The 13,406-nt window shown below is 34.4% G+C and overlaps 1 protein-coding gene and 1 pseudogene across 2 annotated transcripts in view; one reads left to right on the top strand and one right to left on the bottom strand.

The window, feature by feature from the left end:
* ZNF782 (zinc finger protein 782) overlaps positions 1-13,083 on the top strand; it is a 58,434-nt gene extending 45,351 nt beyond the window's left edge. Inside the window, exons 5-6 of the mRNA XM_082615262.1 lie at positions 4,462-4,557; positions 8,620-13,083. Of these exons, the coding sequence (XP_082471388.1) occupies positions 4,462-4,557; positions 8,620-10,502 (1,979 nt within the window). The 3' untranslated portion in view covers positions 10,503-13,083. The remainder of the gene's footprint in view (positions 1-4,461; positions 4,558-8,619) is intronic.
* LOC309801772 (NTF2-related export protein 2-like) lies at positions 1,907-2,488 on the bottom strand (annotated as a pseudogene). The gene has a single exon. The product of its transcript is annotated as an NTF2-related export protein 2-like (transcript).
* Positions 13,084-13,406: the final 323 nt, after the last annotated feature.

Here is a 13,406-nt window from a genome sequence, read left to right on the forward strand (position 1 = left end):
ACTATGGGTCTACAACAAAATCTCTTAACATTTGTGTCTCTGGAGTCAGAGAAGGAAAGGCTAAAAATTTTTTCAAAAAAATTATGGCTGAAATTTTTCCAAATTTGGAAAAAGCAATTCATATACAAGTCTTAAAACATTCAGTTCATGAACAGTATACAACCACTCAATTCCGTTATTGCTAGTTATATGCAGCTTTTACCTGAGACTGTTGTCCTTAAGGGAAAGGGCAGTGTTTGGGCAATCTGATTGTTGCTGCTAAAGCTGTGGTTTTAAAAAGCCATTCTAAAATTAGAATAAACTCACTTTATGTAGAATATAACGTGTAAGTTTTAGTCAGTACTACAAGAAGGTGTGTTCTAAAATCAGTTGCATCCCCTTCTCCTACTTAATTCTATTTTGTTAATATATCAGAAATGTAATGTGTAGTTCGGGACAAGAGTAAATGAATCACTGATTTTCAAATTAAGTGGCAAGAAACATTAACTTTGAGTTGCAGTGTAGAAACAAAGCTGGCACATCTAGTGTAAAAACATGAAAACAGTAAATTCAAAAATGGAAAGACACTAAAAGTTTAACCAAAAACAAAGCTAGATTTATTTTTCTTTAGATGTTGAGACGTAAAATCAATCAGTTGGTTCTTTTGAAGTATGTGGGCTTATGAAGATCTGCTGTTCTTTATTTTCTCTAAAAAGACAAAGTGTTAGCCACATAACAGGAACATGTTTTATAACAGATTTCTTTGCTCAGTGCCATATGGAAGAAGAAATCATGAGATTACATAATTTTAACTTTAGTAAAAAGATTGTGCAGTTGACAGTGTAAACACAGGGAATAAATCACTCACTTTGGGGGTGGGTAGTACATAAGAGACTTTTGGCCTGAAGTTCATGTGGAAGACTTAGAAGGGCCCCAAAGAGAGAGCGATGGCTTTGTTTCCAACTTTCCTGTCAGACCCTGCTGCAGGATCAGGCTTATTGCTGACATTTTACCCCCATAAGTTCTTGAATAAAGTGAGACATTTATTGGTGATAAGTATGAGGTGAATTGGAAAAACCTTTAAAAATAATTCTTAGACCAAAAGTGACATTCATGACCATTTGGTAAGGATACTTATTATCTTAATGGCTTAAATCCTAAAATTAGGCGACATTTTTAGGAGGTAGAAAACAAGTACCAAAAGTATACCATTGTTACCCTGCCTTACTTTTGGCCAACCTCGGATCTCTACAGTTCTCACTCCACATTCTCCCATTAGAGCTATTAGTCCTACTACCTGCCATTCACTACCTAAAGTTACAGACCTGGAGCTGCCAAGAAAAACGTTTTTAAGAAGTTTGCTTTTAAGCCACTGAGTGTATTCAGCACTCAGGTATCAATCCAGAACATTTTACACCTCTCTAGTAGATCAGTTCATAGGAAAACAAGCCGACATTTTAAAAACCCACATTTCTTAACATAAAAAGACTATTGAACATCTCTACGTGAGATTCTAGTATGTCAGAGTAGTTATGTAAACCTAAATTAGTAATGTGTTCATTGAACTGATTGAAAAAGCGTTATATTAAAACTGCATTACCACTGTTTACCAAAAATAGGTACATGTTGTACTACAAAATTAACTAAATTAAAAAAAAAACCTCCACTTCCTCCCAGAAAGGTTACATTGTGCTGATATCCCATAGACAGTACAATAAAAGGATTTCATTTTTGCGATATGCCGGGCTCACAGTGAGTATGTTAGTACAGAGGTCATAGCTTTAATGTTGCTGTAAGAATGTCATTAGTGAAACTTATATAAGGCATGTAGAAAACTAGCATTAAAGCTCTTAAGGGCAACAATTCAAACTGGCAGCTGCTAGAAAAGGTGCTGCTAGGAATAAAAAAATATTAAAGAAATTTAGTTTCAGCACATACTAGTTTTTCGTGCTTCTACAATGAAATTAATTAATTCACATAAATTTCTGTTGCTGGAACTAATGGACCAAAAGTGAATGGACTTTTGCCCCCTTTGACTACTAGCCCAATCTTGAAAATGGAAGCAGTCACTTGCAGTCTTCCACACAGTATTGTTAGGAGAAGACTAAGCAGTCAGCAGGAAGTTCTGGTTGAAGTAGTGTTTGTTTCCATCAAACTTCACAGTTCCACTGGTCACAACAAGAACTGTAGTCTGGGCCTGAGTAGCTTGCTCATAAACTGGCTGGCAGTCTAACATATTGACCTGGAACTCACTAGAAGGCAATATCTCAAAAAAATTAGGGCTTCCAGTCCTGTAACAACATTTCCATTACATATTAAAGTGGCCTTGTCCAGATACAGCCTGGTTAGTGCCCATCTTCTTTTCTCCATTGTCTCATAGTAAATATTGACAAATTCCTCAGCAGCTCTGCATGCCTGATCTACATAAGTTTTAAAATCCCTAACATTCCCAACTCTTGCTAGTTCCCATTTCCTACAGTACATTATTGTTTTAAAACAATTTATTATTTTTAAGAGAGTTCTGAAAATGAGAAAAGTTTATTTTTATCCTCTTGTTTCCAGATTATGGTGCTCTTTTTTCTATGTATTAATCCAAATTTCCACCCGATAGCATTTTTCTTCTGTCGGAAGAATTTCTTTTAGAGAGTTAACTTTCCTGTAACACATGTCAGTTGGTCATAAATTCTTTCAATTTTTGTTTGTTTGAAAATGACATATTTGCCAAGCATAAAATTCTAGGTTGACTTTTTTGCTTTCAGTACTTTAAAATTGTCACTTCATAGTCTCCTGGCTTGTATAATTTCTGACAAGAAGTAGACATTCATTCTTTTTTTTTCTCTGTACATATTATGTCTTTCACTATCTATTGAACATTTTCTCTTTATCACTGGTTTTAGCAATTTAATTTTAATGTATCTTGGTGTGGTTTTCTTCATGTTTCTTCTCCTTGGCATTCATTTAGCTTCTTGGATCTGTCGGTTTATACACTTCTTCAAATATTGAACCTTTGCCCTTTATTTTTTCCATCCTCCTTTTTTTCTTCTGAAATGCTAATTACACATGTTACATAACTTTATCCCACAGGTCACAGAGATAACTCTGTTTATTATTTTCCAGTCTTTATTCACTGTGGGTTTCTTCTTCCATAGTTTTTATTTATATACCTTAAAGTTATCTATCTACCTTATGTCATTTAGCCTTCCTTATGTGGTATATATACTATTATTAATCCTATCCAGTGTTTTTTTGTTTGTTGTTTGGTTGGTTTTCTCATTTCAGATATTTTTCATATTTAGAATTTCAGTTAGGAACTTCTTTTTTATAAATTCCCTTTCTATTCTCATCATGGAGTATGTTTACTGTTTTAATGACCTTGATTATTAATTGTATATGTGTCATTTCTTACTCTGTGGCTTACTGATTCATTTTTCTCCTTGAGTACAATCATATATCCCTTTTATTCATACCTAGTATTTTTTTTATTGAGGGCTAAATGCTGTGGATTTTACATTGTTAGGTGCTAGTTTTGTTGTATTATTTTAAATCTTTTGGGGCCTTTTCTGGGATGTAGTTAAATTACTTGGAATTACTTTGATCCTTTCAAGGTTTGCTTTAAGCTTTGTTATATTGGATTCAGAGCTCACTTTACTCTTGGACTAATTTGGCTCCTCTACCAAGTCAATAAATACCCTTCTGGTTATTCTACCCAATTGGCCATGGATTAGAAAGTTTTTCTACCCTGGCAAATAGAAATAGAAGTTCCTACCTCTCTGTGTGCTTTGGTAATACTTCAGGCTACTCTTTTTTCACTGGTCTTCCCCCCAACCTCAAGTGTTTTCCTTACACTTTCAAGTACTCAGGAGATGCTTCTGCATATCAGATAGAGAAAGACGCTGTATGTTTCTTCTCTTGTATTTTATTTTACAAATCCTAGTTTTCATGACTTCCTTAAAATCCAGTTCTGTTGCCTTAACTTACTGAATCAGCTAAGCTCTGTTTTGGTCGTCTCTTTTTGCATTATGGGTTGAAAACTCTCCAAGCAATAAGCTGTGATAATCACAGGGCTCACCTCATTTGTTTCTCTATTCTCAAGTATCCCTGTCTGTACTGCCTGTTTTCCAAATCTAAAACCCATTTCATATAGTTTGTATGGGTTTTTTTAGATGTCTGATATGAAGGGTAAATTAGTTCCTTTTACTCCATTATGGCCAGATATGAAATTGGTCCTTACGAAATCTCATTTGAAGCACAGACATTGACTATTTTAGAACTTAATGTTATTTAGGCTTGTGACTCAAGGGTTTAAGAAGAGTGATCCATTATGAGTGTAAAAAAATGTTTTTTGCTGTCATTTCTGCCCCCCCAAAAAAATTCTAGCAAGCACCCTCAATGTACCACTTCTGAAGCTATACCTTTCTTCACATTCAGAAACAGTGAAACCTATGCAGCTAACTCAAGTGCTAAAGTATTTCCCTTTTACAGGGTACTGCTTTACAAAACCAGAACTGATTTTCATGTTGGAACAAGGAGAAGATCCGTGGTTATTAGAGAAAGAATTTGTAAACAGAAGTTCCCCAGGTGAGTTACTGAATACTGGCAGAAGGCATCCAAGAAAATTAGATCCAAAGTGATCACCTAGAAGTGAGCAGTTTGAAATGTTTTTCAGCACTCTCCCATTAGAGGCCTTCACATTTGAAACATTAGAAATAATAGATCTATTAAAAGGTAGAAGGGGGACAACTAAAGAAAGGAATGGAATGTAAGTATGTTGATATTCTCATCTTTAAAAAATGGGAGCTAAGTGTACCCTTTGAAGCTGAAAAATTAAGTAATGGTTGTATATTTAACAGTAAAAAAGATAAAAACAAAGAAAAGTTAATGAAACAACTAAAATTGGGAGTAAACAGATCAGAAGAGAGAAATAAACAAATTTTATCACTATATAATAATAAATTACTATATACAATCGAAATAAATAGATGATTACATAGTATAATTAGAAAGCATAAAAACTAGAGCAAACTGCAACCTTCCTTATTGTTTACATTTGACAGAGCAAAGAAAACAGATCTGTTACTAGAAAAGTTTCTTATAAAGCTGTATATCAAGGGTCCCCAGGATCATCATCAGGTTCATTAACTCACCTTGGAGGACTCAGCATATAGGCATACTCATAACTAAGATTTATACAGTGAAATCATACAAATCAAAATCAACAAAGAGAAAAGGTGCATGGGGCAAAGTCAAGAGAAAACCAGGTGTGACAACACATGTGAAATATGTACCTGGAAAGTTCATTTGAGATGAGGTGCCCAGCGTTTTCACTGGGGGCTGCTCATGTAAGCACCCTCTGTCTAGCATGTATCAAAATTGTAGGCTTTCAGATGGAAACTAGGTATTCAGCATAAATATATTGTTTGTACAAACAGTTTAGGCTCATTGAGTCCCTCTTAGCAGTTCTGGGAATCTTGGGAACCATCTCAAAATCTAAGTTCCCAGATGCCCGCTAAGGGCTAATCTTGTAAACAGGCCTTTCTAAGGGTAGCAGTCTCAGGCCTGCTGTGTTAAACATTCTCTGCACAAAAGCTATGCAAACACACATAGAGTAAGACAAACATATCTGACATATGAACTACCAATGTAAATGGATCTTAATACACCTATTAAGAGAAAATGCTATCATACTGTATCAGAGATACACCTAGAAAATAATTTAGAAAGTTTGAAAATACAGTCATGAATTGTTAAGACTATAAACATAAAAACAACTCAGTGTTTATTTATCTCAAAGTTCAATTCAGGTCAAAAACAGGTGAGAAAAAGGACATTTTGATAATGCTAAAGAAGATGATTTTTAAAGGATACATAAAAGTTTAAAATATTAGTACATCAAATAAGTTATTCATCAGGATTCATAAAACAAAAAACTGCAAGAGTTATAAGGAGAAATAGGAACACATTAGATATAGTCAACCTTAATATGCCTCTCTGATTTCATTCCATAGCCTGTGGACTCTAGAATAGTGCTTGGCAAACTATGGCCCACAGGTCAAATCCTGCCTTCTGCTTGTTTTGGTAAAGAAACATTTATTGGAACACAGCAATATCCATTTGTTTACATATTCAAGCTACAAGGCAGAGTTGAATTGTTGCAATAGAGAGTGAATAACCAGCAAAGCCTAAAACATTTACTCTCTGGCCTCTTACAGAAAAAGTTTACCAACCTCTGGTCTAGACATTATAAATAGCATATTTTATAAAATGAATCTATTATGGTCTGAAAACAAAGCTATGCAAACACACTACATAATTATTCTGAAAACAAAGAATAAACCTCCTTTTAAATGACCTTGGAACATTGACAAAATGTAAAAGTATTTTAGGCAAATTCTACAAAGTAAAGATATTATTGTCAAATAACACTATAAATTGCAAACAATATGAGAAACTTTTAAATCCCTCTATCTTAAAATTAATAATGAATATATATCTTTAAAAACCTATTTCATAAAAGAGTAAGTTAAAACTGTATAGTATCCAGAAATTATTTTTTAATGAAAAACATGTTTATTAGACTCTTTGCACTATAGATGAAATGGTGCTTAGAGGAAACTATTTTAGCCTCATATACTTATTTTTAAAAGCAATAAAGTTTTAAAAGAAAACTAAGCAAAGCAAGAAATGTAATAAAGATAAAACATTATAGTTATAAAATGTTATAAAGCCAAAAGGTGGTTCTTGGAATAAAAGCAAATAAAATAGCTAAACCTCAGCTAGAAAAAGAGAAGAAAGCACTATTACTCATTTTAAGTTTGGGCTCAGATTCCTACTTCTATAATGTAATGTTGGAATACTTTAGCCTATACTTTTTCTCTTACTTTTGTAAACTCTTAGCCCATTTGATGGATGTGTCAAAAAAATGAGATTCTGTGCCAGATAGCATATAGTTACTGAATGAGCTCCTTTCCTCACCTGGATTATAATCTCCCAAAAAGAATGGTCTCTGTTTCACTCTTCCTTTCTGGGTATTTGTCACATGATAAATATTTTTTAATAACATTGTAGGCTGATTCCAAAGTCAGGTGGAGAGAGGCATTTCATACTGATTCACTTAGAAAACACAATCCACAAATGTAAATGCCCAAGTCAATTTTCTGGGACTTTTGAATCATCCAATGTAGGTGTTGCTGGATCTGAACCCTTATATTAGTAAAAGAACTCTCTAGGTAATTCCTATGCATAGAGCTTTCTATGGACCACTAAATTTATATTACAGAGAGATGCAAAGTATATCACAGTGAGGGTTTTATTTTGGAAAGGTGAGTAAAGCTGCATAAACATATTTTATATTATGTAAGATGCTGTTGATTAAATGGTGAGCCATTATTTTAGGTACAACCAAGAGAGAAGATGCTGCTCATTTAATTATGGATTTGCCATCAGTTTTATGATGCCTCCTGATTTTGGTGATGGTTATTTACTTTAAAAATTGTGAGTCACAGACATTTTTTCATGGAGCGTGGGAATCAGGAGGACAATAGCAGTCAAATATGCACAGGAAGTTTATGGTAAATAAATATAAAGGATACTTGTAGGGTTTCTAGGGCCACTTTGAAACATATGATCCTTAAGATTCTTACACTGAATAAAAACTAGATATGTGGAAAAATAGATGGAAAATAGAATTAAGGATTGGACAGGGCATGACTGGTTTGGGGGAAATGAAAATGAGTAAACAAATTGAAAAGAGGAAAGTTAAAAGATTTGATGATTAAGAGGGACTCACTATTTAACAACCCTGATATAATACCAAGGCACCAGAACCAGGAAAGAGAGGTGACTCCAATATAGGTGGAAAAATTACTTTAACTCTCATCAGTTTTTTCACTTCCACCAATACATTTATGTTTCTGTTTCTGATTATTTCTTTCAACATGAGAAAGTTGGTGCCATGATACTTTTTTTTTGGCCACACTACGTGGCTTGCGGGATCTTAGTTCCCCGACCAGGGATTGAACCTGGGCCCATGGCAGAGAAATCGCTGAGTCCTAGCCACTGGACTGCCAGGGAATTCCCCATGATAAATTTATTTCAGTGTTGATGTGTAGAATGGAAAAATGGAGCTCCAGTTGGAATCATATAGACTAATGGTTATCAATGTAATCTGTGTTTTTGAATGTAGTCTCTGGTGTTCTTCCCTAATGCAAACTCTATCTCAATAAAGCCACTGAAAGCAATTCTCCATTGATACTTTTTGTTATCTACTTAGTGCAAAATCCTTGTTGAATTCATTTCAGTCTTTGTTTCATCTGTTCCCAGGATTCAACTCTCTCAAATATATTCTTCTTTTTTAATTGTTCCTTTCCTTTATATCCTCTTCTCTACCTGGTTTTGAAAATTATACTTTAAGATACCAAATATAGATGTAATTTCATTTCTAGATTCCTCTCTGTCTTTCCACTAGAAAAAGTTTTTTTAACAACAAAATAAGAGAGAATATACACTTGAAATTACTTTATTTTTGGGAAACTGAGCCAGACACCAAGGAGTCAAATACATAATGGGAGATTTGTATATAAATTTCACTCCATAATAAGTGTGTTAAATATCACTAAGTGTTTTTAATTTTCTCACTTTTAGAAGAATCCCAACCTGATGAACTCTTACAGGAGAGCCTAGAAAACCAAGGCAAACATTTGAGGCAAGTTTTATTCGTCAACAAATCATTGACTACAGAGCAAGAAATTTCAAGAAAACTATGTACTCTGGACATAAACATTTTCCCTGCAGAAACAATGCCTTGTAAATTTGACACTACAGGGTCTACTTACTTGCTTCTTAGCTCATTGACCCCACACTGTCAGTATTCAAGAAAGAAGGCTTATGAGCTTAATGTATGTGAGAATTGGCTCCTCAGTATTAAGGATCGCAGAACTAATAATACTGGAGAGAAATCTTCTGTTTATAGTAAAAGTGTGAAAGCCTTTGGACATAAAGACAAAGTTATTCAGCATCAGACAATTCAGACTTTACAGCAAACTTTTGAATATAATGAATGTGAAAAAGATTTTCTTGAAAAGACTGCCCTTGTTACATCTAAGGATACCCACCCAAAAGTGAAATCTTATAAATTCAATAAATTTGGGGAAAACCAATATGATAAATCAACCTTGATGATCTCTCAGAGCAATCATCCAGAGGAGAAGAGTCACTATGAGTTTAATAAATATGAATATACTATTGATAAAAACAGAAATAATTTCAGTAGGATCACTCAAAGAACTGACACACAAGGGAAATCTTTCAGCCAAAAATTACACATTAGAGAACAGCAAAAAATTCATATAGGGGTGAAACCCTTTGAATATGGAAAGAATTTCAGCCATAATTCAACCCTCCAAGTGCATCAGAGAATTCACACAATAGACCAGTCCTCTGACTATGGCACATGTACAGAATCATTGGCTTACCAGTCAACTTTCAATGTACATAAGAGAACTCAAATAACAGTGAAACCCTATGAGTGTAATGAATGTGGAAAATCCTGCACTATGACTTCATGCCTGATTCAGCCTCAGAAAAGTCACACAGAGGAGAAGCCCTATGAATGTCATGAATGTGGGAAAGCTTTCAGTGAGAAGTCACGCCTAAGAAAACATCAGAGAACTCACACAGGAGAGAAACCCTATAAATGTGATGGATGTGAGAAAGCCTTCAGTGCAAAGTCAGGCCTAAGAATACATCAGAGAATTCACACAGGAGAGAAACCTTTTGAATGTAATGAATGTGGGAAATCTTTCAACTATAAATCAATCCTCATAGTACATCAGAGAACTCACACGGGGGAGAAACCCTTTGAATGTAATGAATGTGGAAAATCTTTCAGCCATATGTCAGGCCTAAGGAATCATCGGAGAACTCACACAGGAGAAAGACCGTATAAATGTGATGAATGTGGGAAAGCTTTCAAACTGAAGTCAGGTCTAAGAAAACATCATAGAACTCATACAGGAGAGAAGCCCTATAAATGTAATCAATGTGGGAAAGCATTCGGTCAGAAATCACAACTCAGAGGACATCATAGAATTCACACAGGGGAGAAACCCTATACATGTAATCATTGTGGGGAAGCTTTTAGCCAGAAATCAAACCTCAGAGTACATCACAGAACTCACACTGGGGAGAAACCCTATAAATGTGATGAGTGTGGAAAAACTTTCAGGCAGAAATCAAATCTCAGAGGACATCAGAGAACTCACACAGGGGAGAAACCCTATGAATGTAGTGAATGTGCCAAAGCTTTCAGTGAGAAGTCAGTCCTAAGAAAACATCAGAGAACTCACACAGGAGAGAAACCCTATAATTGTAATCACTGTGGAGAAGCTTTCAGCCAGAAATCAAACCTCAGAGTACATCAGAGAACTCACACTGGGGAGAAACCCTATAAATGTGATAAATGTGGGAAAACTTTCAGCCAGAAATCAAGCCTTAGAGAACATCAGAAAGCCCACACAGGGAACTAAACATATAAATGTAATGAATATGGAAAAGCTCTGAGCTGGAAATCAAGTCTCGCAATACAAAATAAAACACGTAGGAGAGAACCCCTATGAATATAATGAACACTTGGAAGTTCCTCTGCAAGATACCAGCTTTCACTAAACATCAGAGAACTTACACAAGAGAGAAATTCTTGGAATATATTTTACACGGGCAGTCTCATCTTGAGTGCAGTCCTCATTGTAGATCAGAGAATTCAGTTCAGCAAAGAAACTCTGTAAAGATAATGAATACAAGAAATACTCTGTGCATTCAATCCTTGGAAAACTCACACTGCAGAAGAACCCTGGGAATGTAATGAAAATTTCCAAACTTTGTCCCAGCAATCAAAATTCATTCATCATCAGAGAAATCAAACAGTGAGAAAATTGAGAATGTAATAAATGTGAGATAACCTTTAGCCAAAAGGCAGCTTTCTCAAGCAAAAAATACATAGAGACCTCACAGTATATCAGAACAGACAAGAAATCAGGGTAATGGATGTGGGGAATCCTTCTACTGTAAGTCACACCTCAATTTGACTAACGCAGGGTAATAACTATTTGACATATAATGACTACTAATTGTTCACCAATAACCATTTCCTTTTTTCTCATGCCACACCTAGTCTAAATTTCTCAACTACTCTGTCATCCAAATGAGATCATATTTTTAACCTCTGGATAGTGAAATGTAGAGGTCAATGACAAGTCTTACTAAATACACCCCTCAAATTCTTAATGTTTTCTCATGTCCCTTGTCAGAATGGAGTGGAGATTACCCCCAGCAAAACCAAAGGGGCTCATGCACAGAAGATGAAAGAGTACAAGGTAGAAAGAAACAGGACCAAAGAATGACTGTTGAATGAAACTTTCTTCTGCATGTACACAGACATTTTGCTGTGATGAAATAAACTTGTTCTCTGCTGGGCTTCTACAGTTTGGGTATACTTAATACTGATATTTACTCACCAACCCTCAGTTAACAAAGCCTATGAATGTGATTTCTGTGGACATGTGAACTCAGTGTAGTGTATCAGAAATATCACACAGGAAAACCCCCTGACAACATCCTGAATGACCATAGTTTTTACCCACAACTCTTCCTCCTCGGTCAGGTAAATATCAGGGGAAGATATCTAACATTGCAACATATATAGGTAATCCTTTACCCAAAAAATGATATCTCATTAAACATCTGATAATCGAGCTGTGAATGTGCGAATGCTTTCAATGAGTCATCAAAGTTTAATATCTCTCAGAGTTTGTAATAAGGGAAAAATTTATCAATTTGGGAAAGGTAAATAATAACCTTTATGTTATGTAAAAACTTTCATATGTAATATTAAGACAGTTAATGAAATATAACAATATTGGTTCATGGATATTCACTAGAATAAGATTTTTAAAAATAAATAAATTGCATAAACTGCACAGTGTTGAATGTATGTGAATATTTTCTGAGTTCTCTATTGTGTGTCTATGTGAGTGTGCATGCCACTTAGATGTTTGTTTTGTATGTATATTGGAAGTCAACTGCACTGTAATAGAATTATGTACCCCTTACTTAGTAACTATTCTGATATCAGCTATGATTTGCCACATGTATATTAATAACAAGTAAACCTTTTACAGGAAGTATCTGAAAATTCAGAATCCTATACCTCATTCCTTTTCTCCTGCTACCTCCTGACATGTGCATATAGGAGAGGCCATTGTTACTAAGCTGTCTTTTTTCAACAAAGTCAAACCATGTTTTCTGTGTACTTTTGTATCATCTCTGGGTCACTAATACAAATACTGTATTGAGGCATACACACATGCAAATATATATATGTGTGTGTGTATATTCTACAAATATATATAAAAGTGTGTGTATATATTCTATCTCTCTTTTCAATGTCACTGAGTCCTTTCTCAGTGGTATCAAGTATACTGATAAGCCCTTTGAAGGCATTCTTCATTTATTGTATGTGTTTTTTATTTCCAGCATTTAAATTTTACTATAGTTTATATCTCTCTGCTGAAATAACCTATCTGATCTTGCATGTTGTTTAGCTTTTTTACAATCATTTTATATGGTGTTTGGCATTCTCTGTCTCAGTTAAGCAACTGCTTGGGTTCTTGTTTCTCTCTGCAGCCACCTAGCTCTCCAGACTTTGGCCTAGTTTTTTGCCCTGCAATCTCATATATCTGATGTATTCAAGAAAAGTTGTTAAATTTAAACTCTTCCCATATGTCTTCTTGTTTAGGAATAGGAGCAGTGCTTTTTCCTGCTGTCTAATGATCTGAAATGTAACTGAAAGTTGTTAGTTGATTTTTGACATATGTTCCAGGGTAATTTGATGTGAAAAAGGTGACTTTTTTCAAAAATGGTGATAAAATAATTGGATAATCGTATATTTTAAATGCACCTTGATGTTTATACCATAATTAAAGATTTATTCAAAATAAATTATAAATCTAAACAAAATAGCTAATAGTACAAAATTTCTGCTGGGAAACATGGAAACTAATTTGATGCACACATATTTTTAATATGTAACACAAAGAATTGTGTGAGACATAAAAGCAAAAAAGATAAATTGGAGTTTATTAAAATCTAAAGTCTGCTTTTCAAGATTTTATTATGAAAACAAAAAATCACACATTGGGAGAAAATGTCTCTAATAGATATGTCTGTCAAAGGATTTGCATCCACAATATATAAAGAATGTTCATAATGCAATAATAATACAAGCAACTCAGTTTAAATGGGAAAAAAAGGATAAGATTAAAACAAACATTTCACAACAGAAGATATATAGATAGCCAGTAAGTACTAGAGAAGATATACAAAGCTTTAGTCATCAGGGAAGTGCAAATTAAAACTATAATGTGATAGCATTA

The sequence above is a fragment of the Mesoplodon mirus genome (assembly GCF_964341445.2).
Source record: "Mesoplodon mirus genome assembly, chromosome: 1".
NCBI classification, from domain to species: Eukaryota; Metazoa; Chordata; class Mammalia; order Artiodactyla; family Ziphiidae; genus Mesoplodon; species Mesoplodon mirus.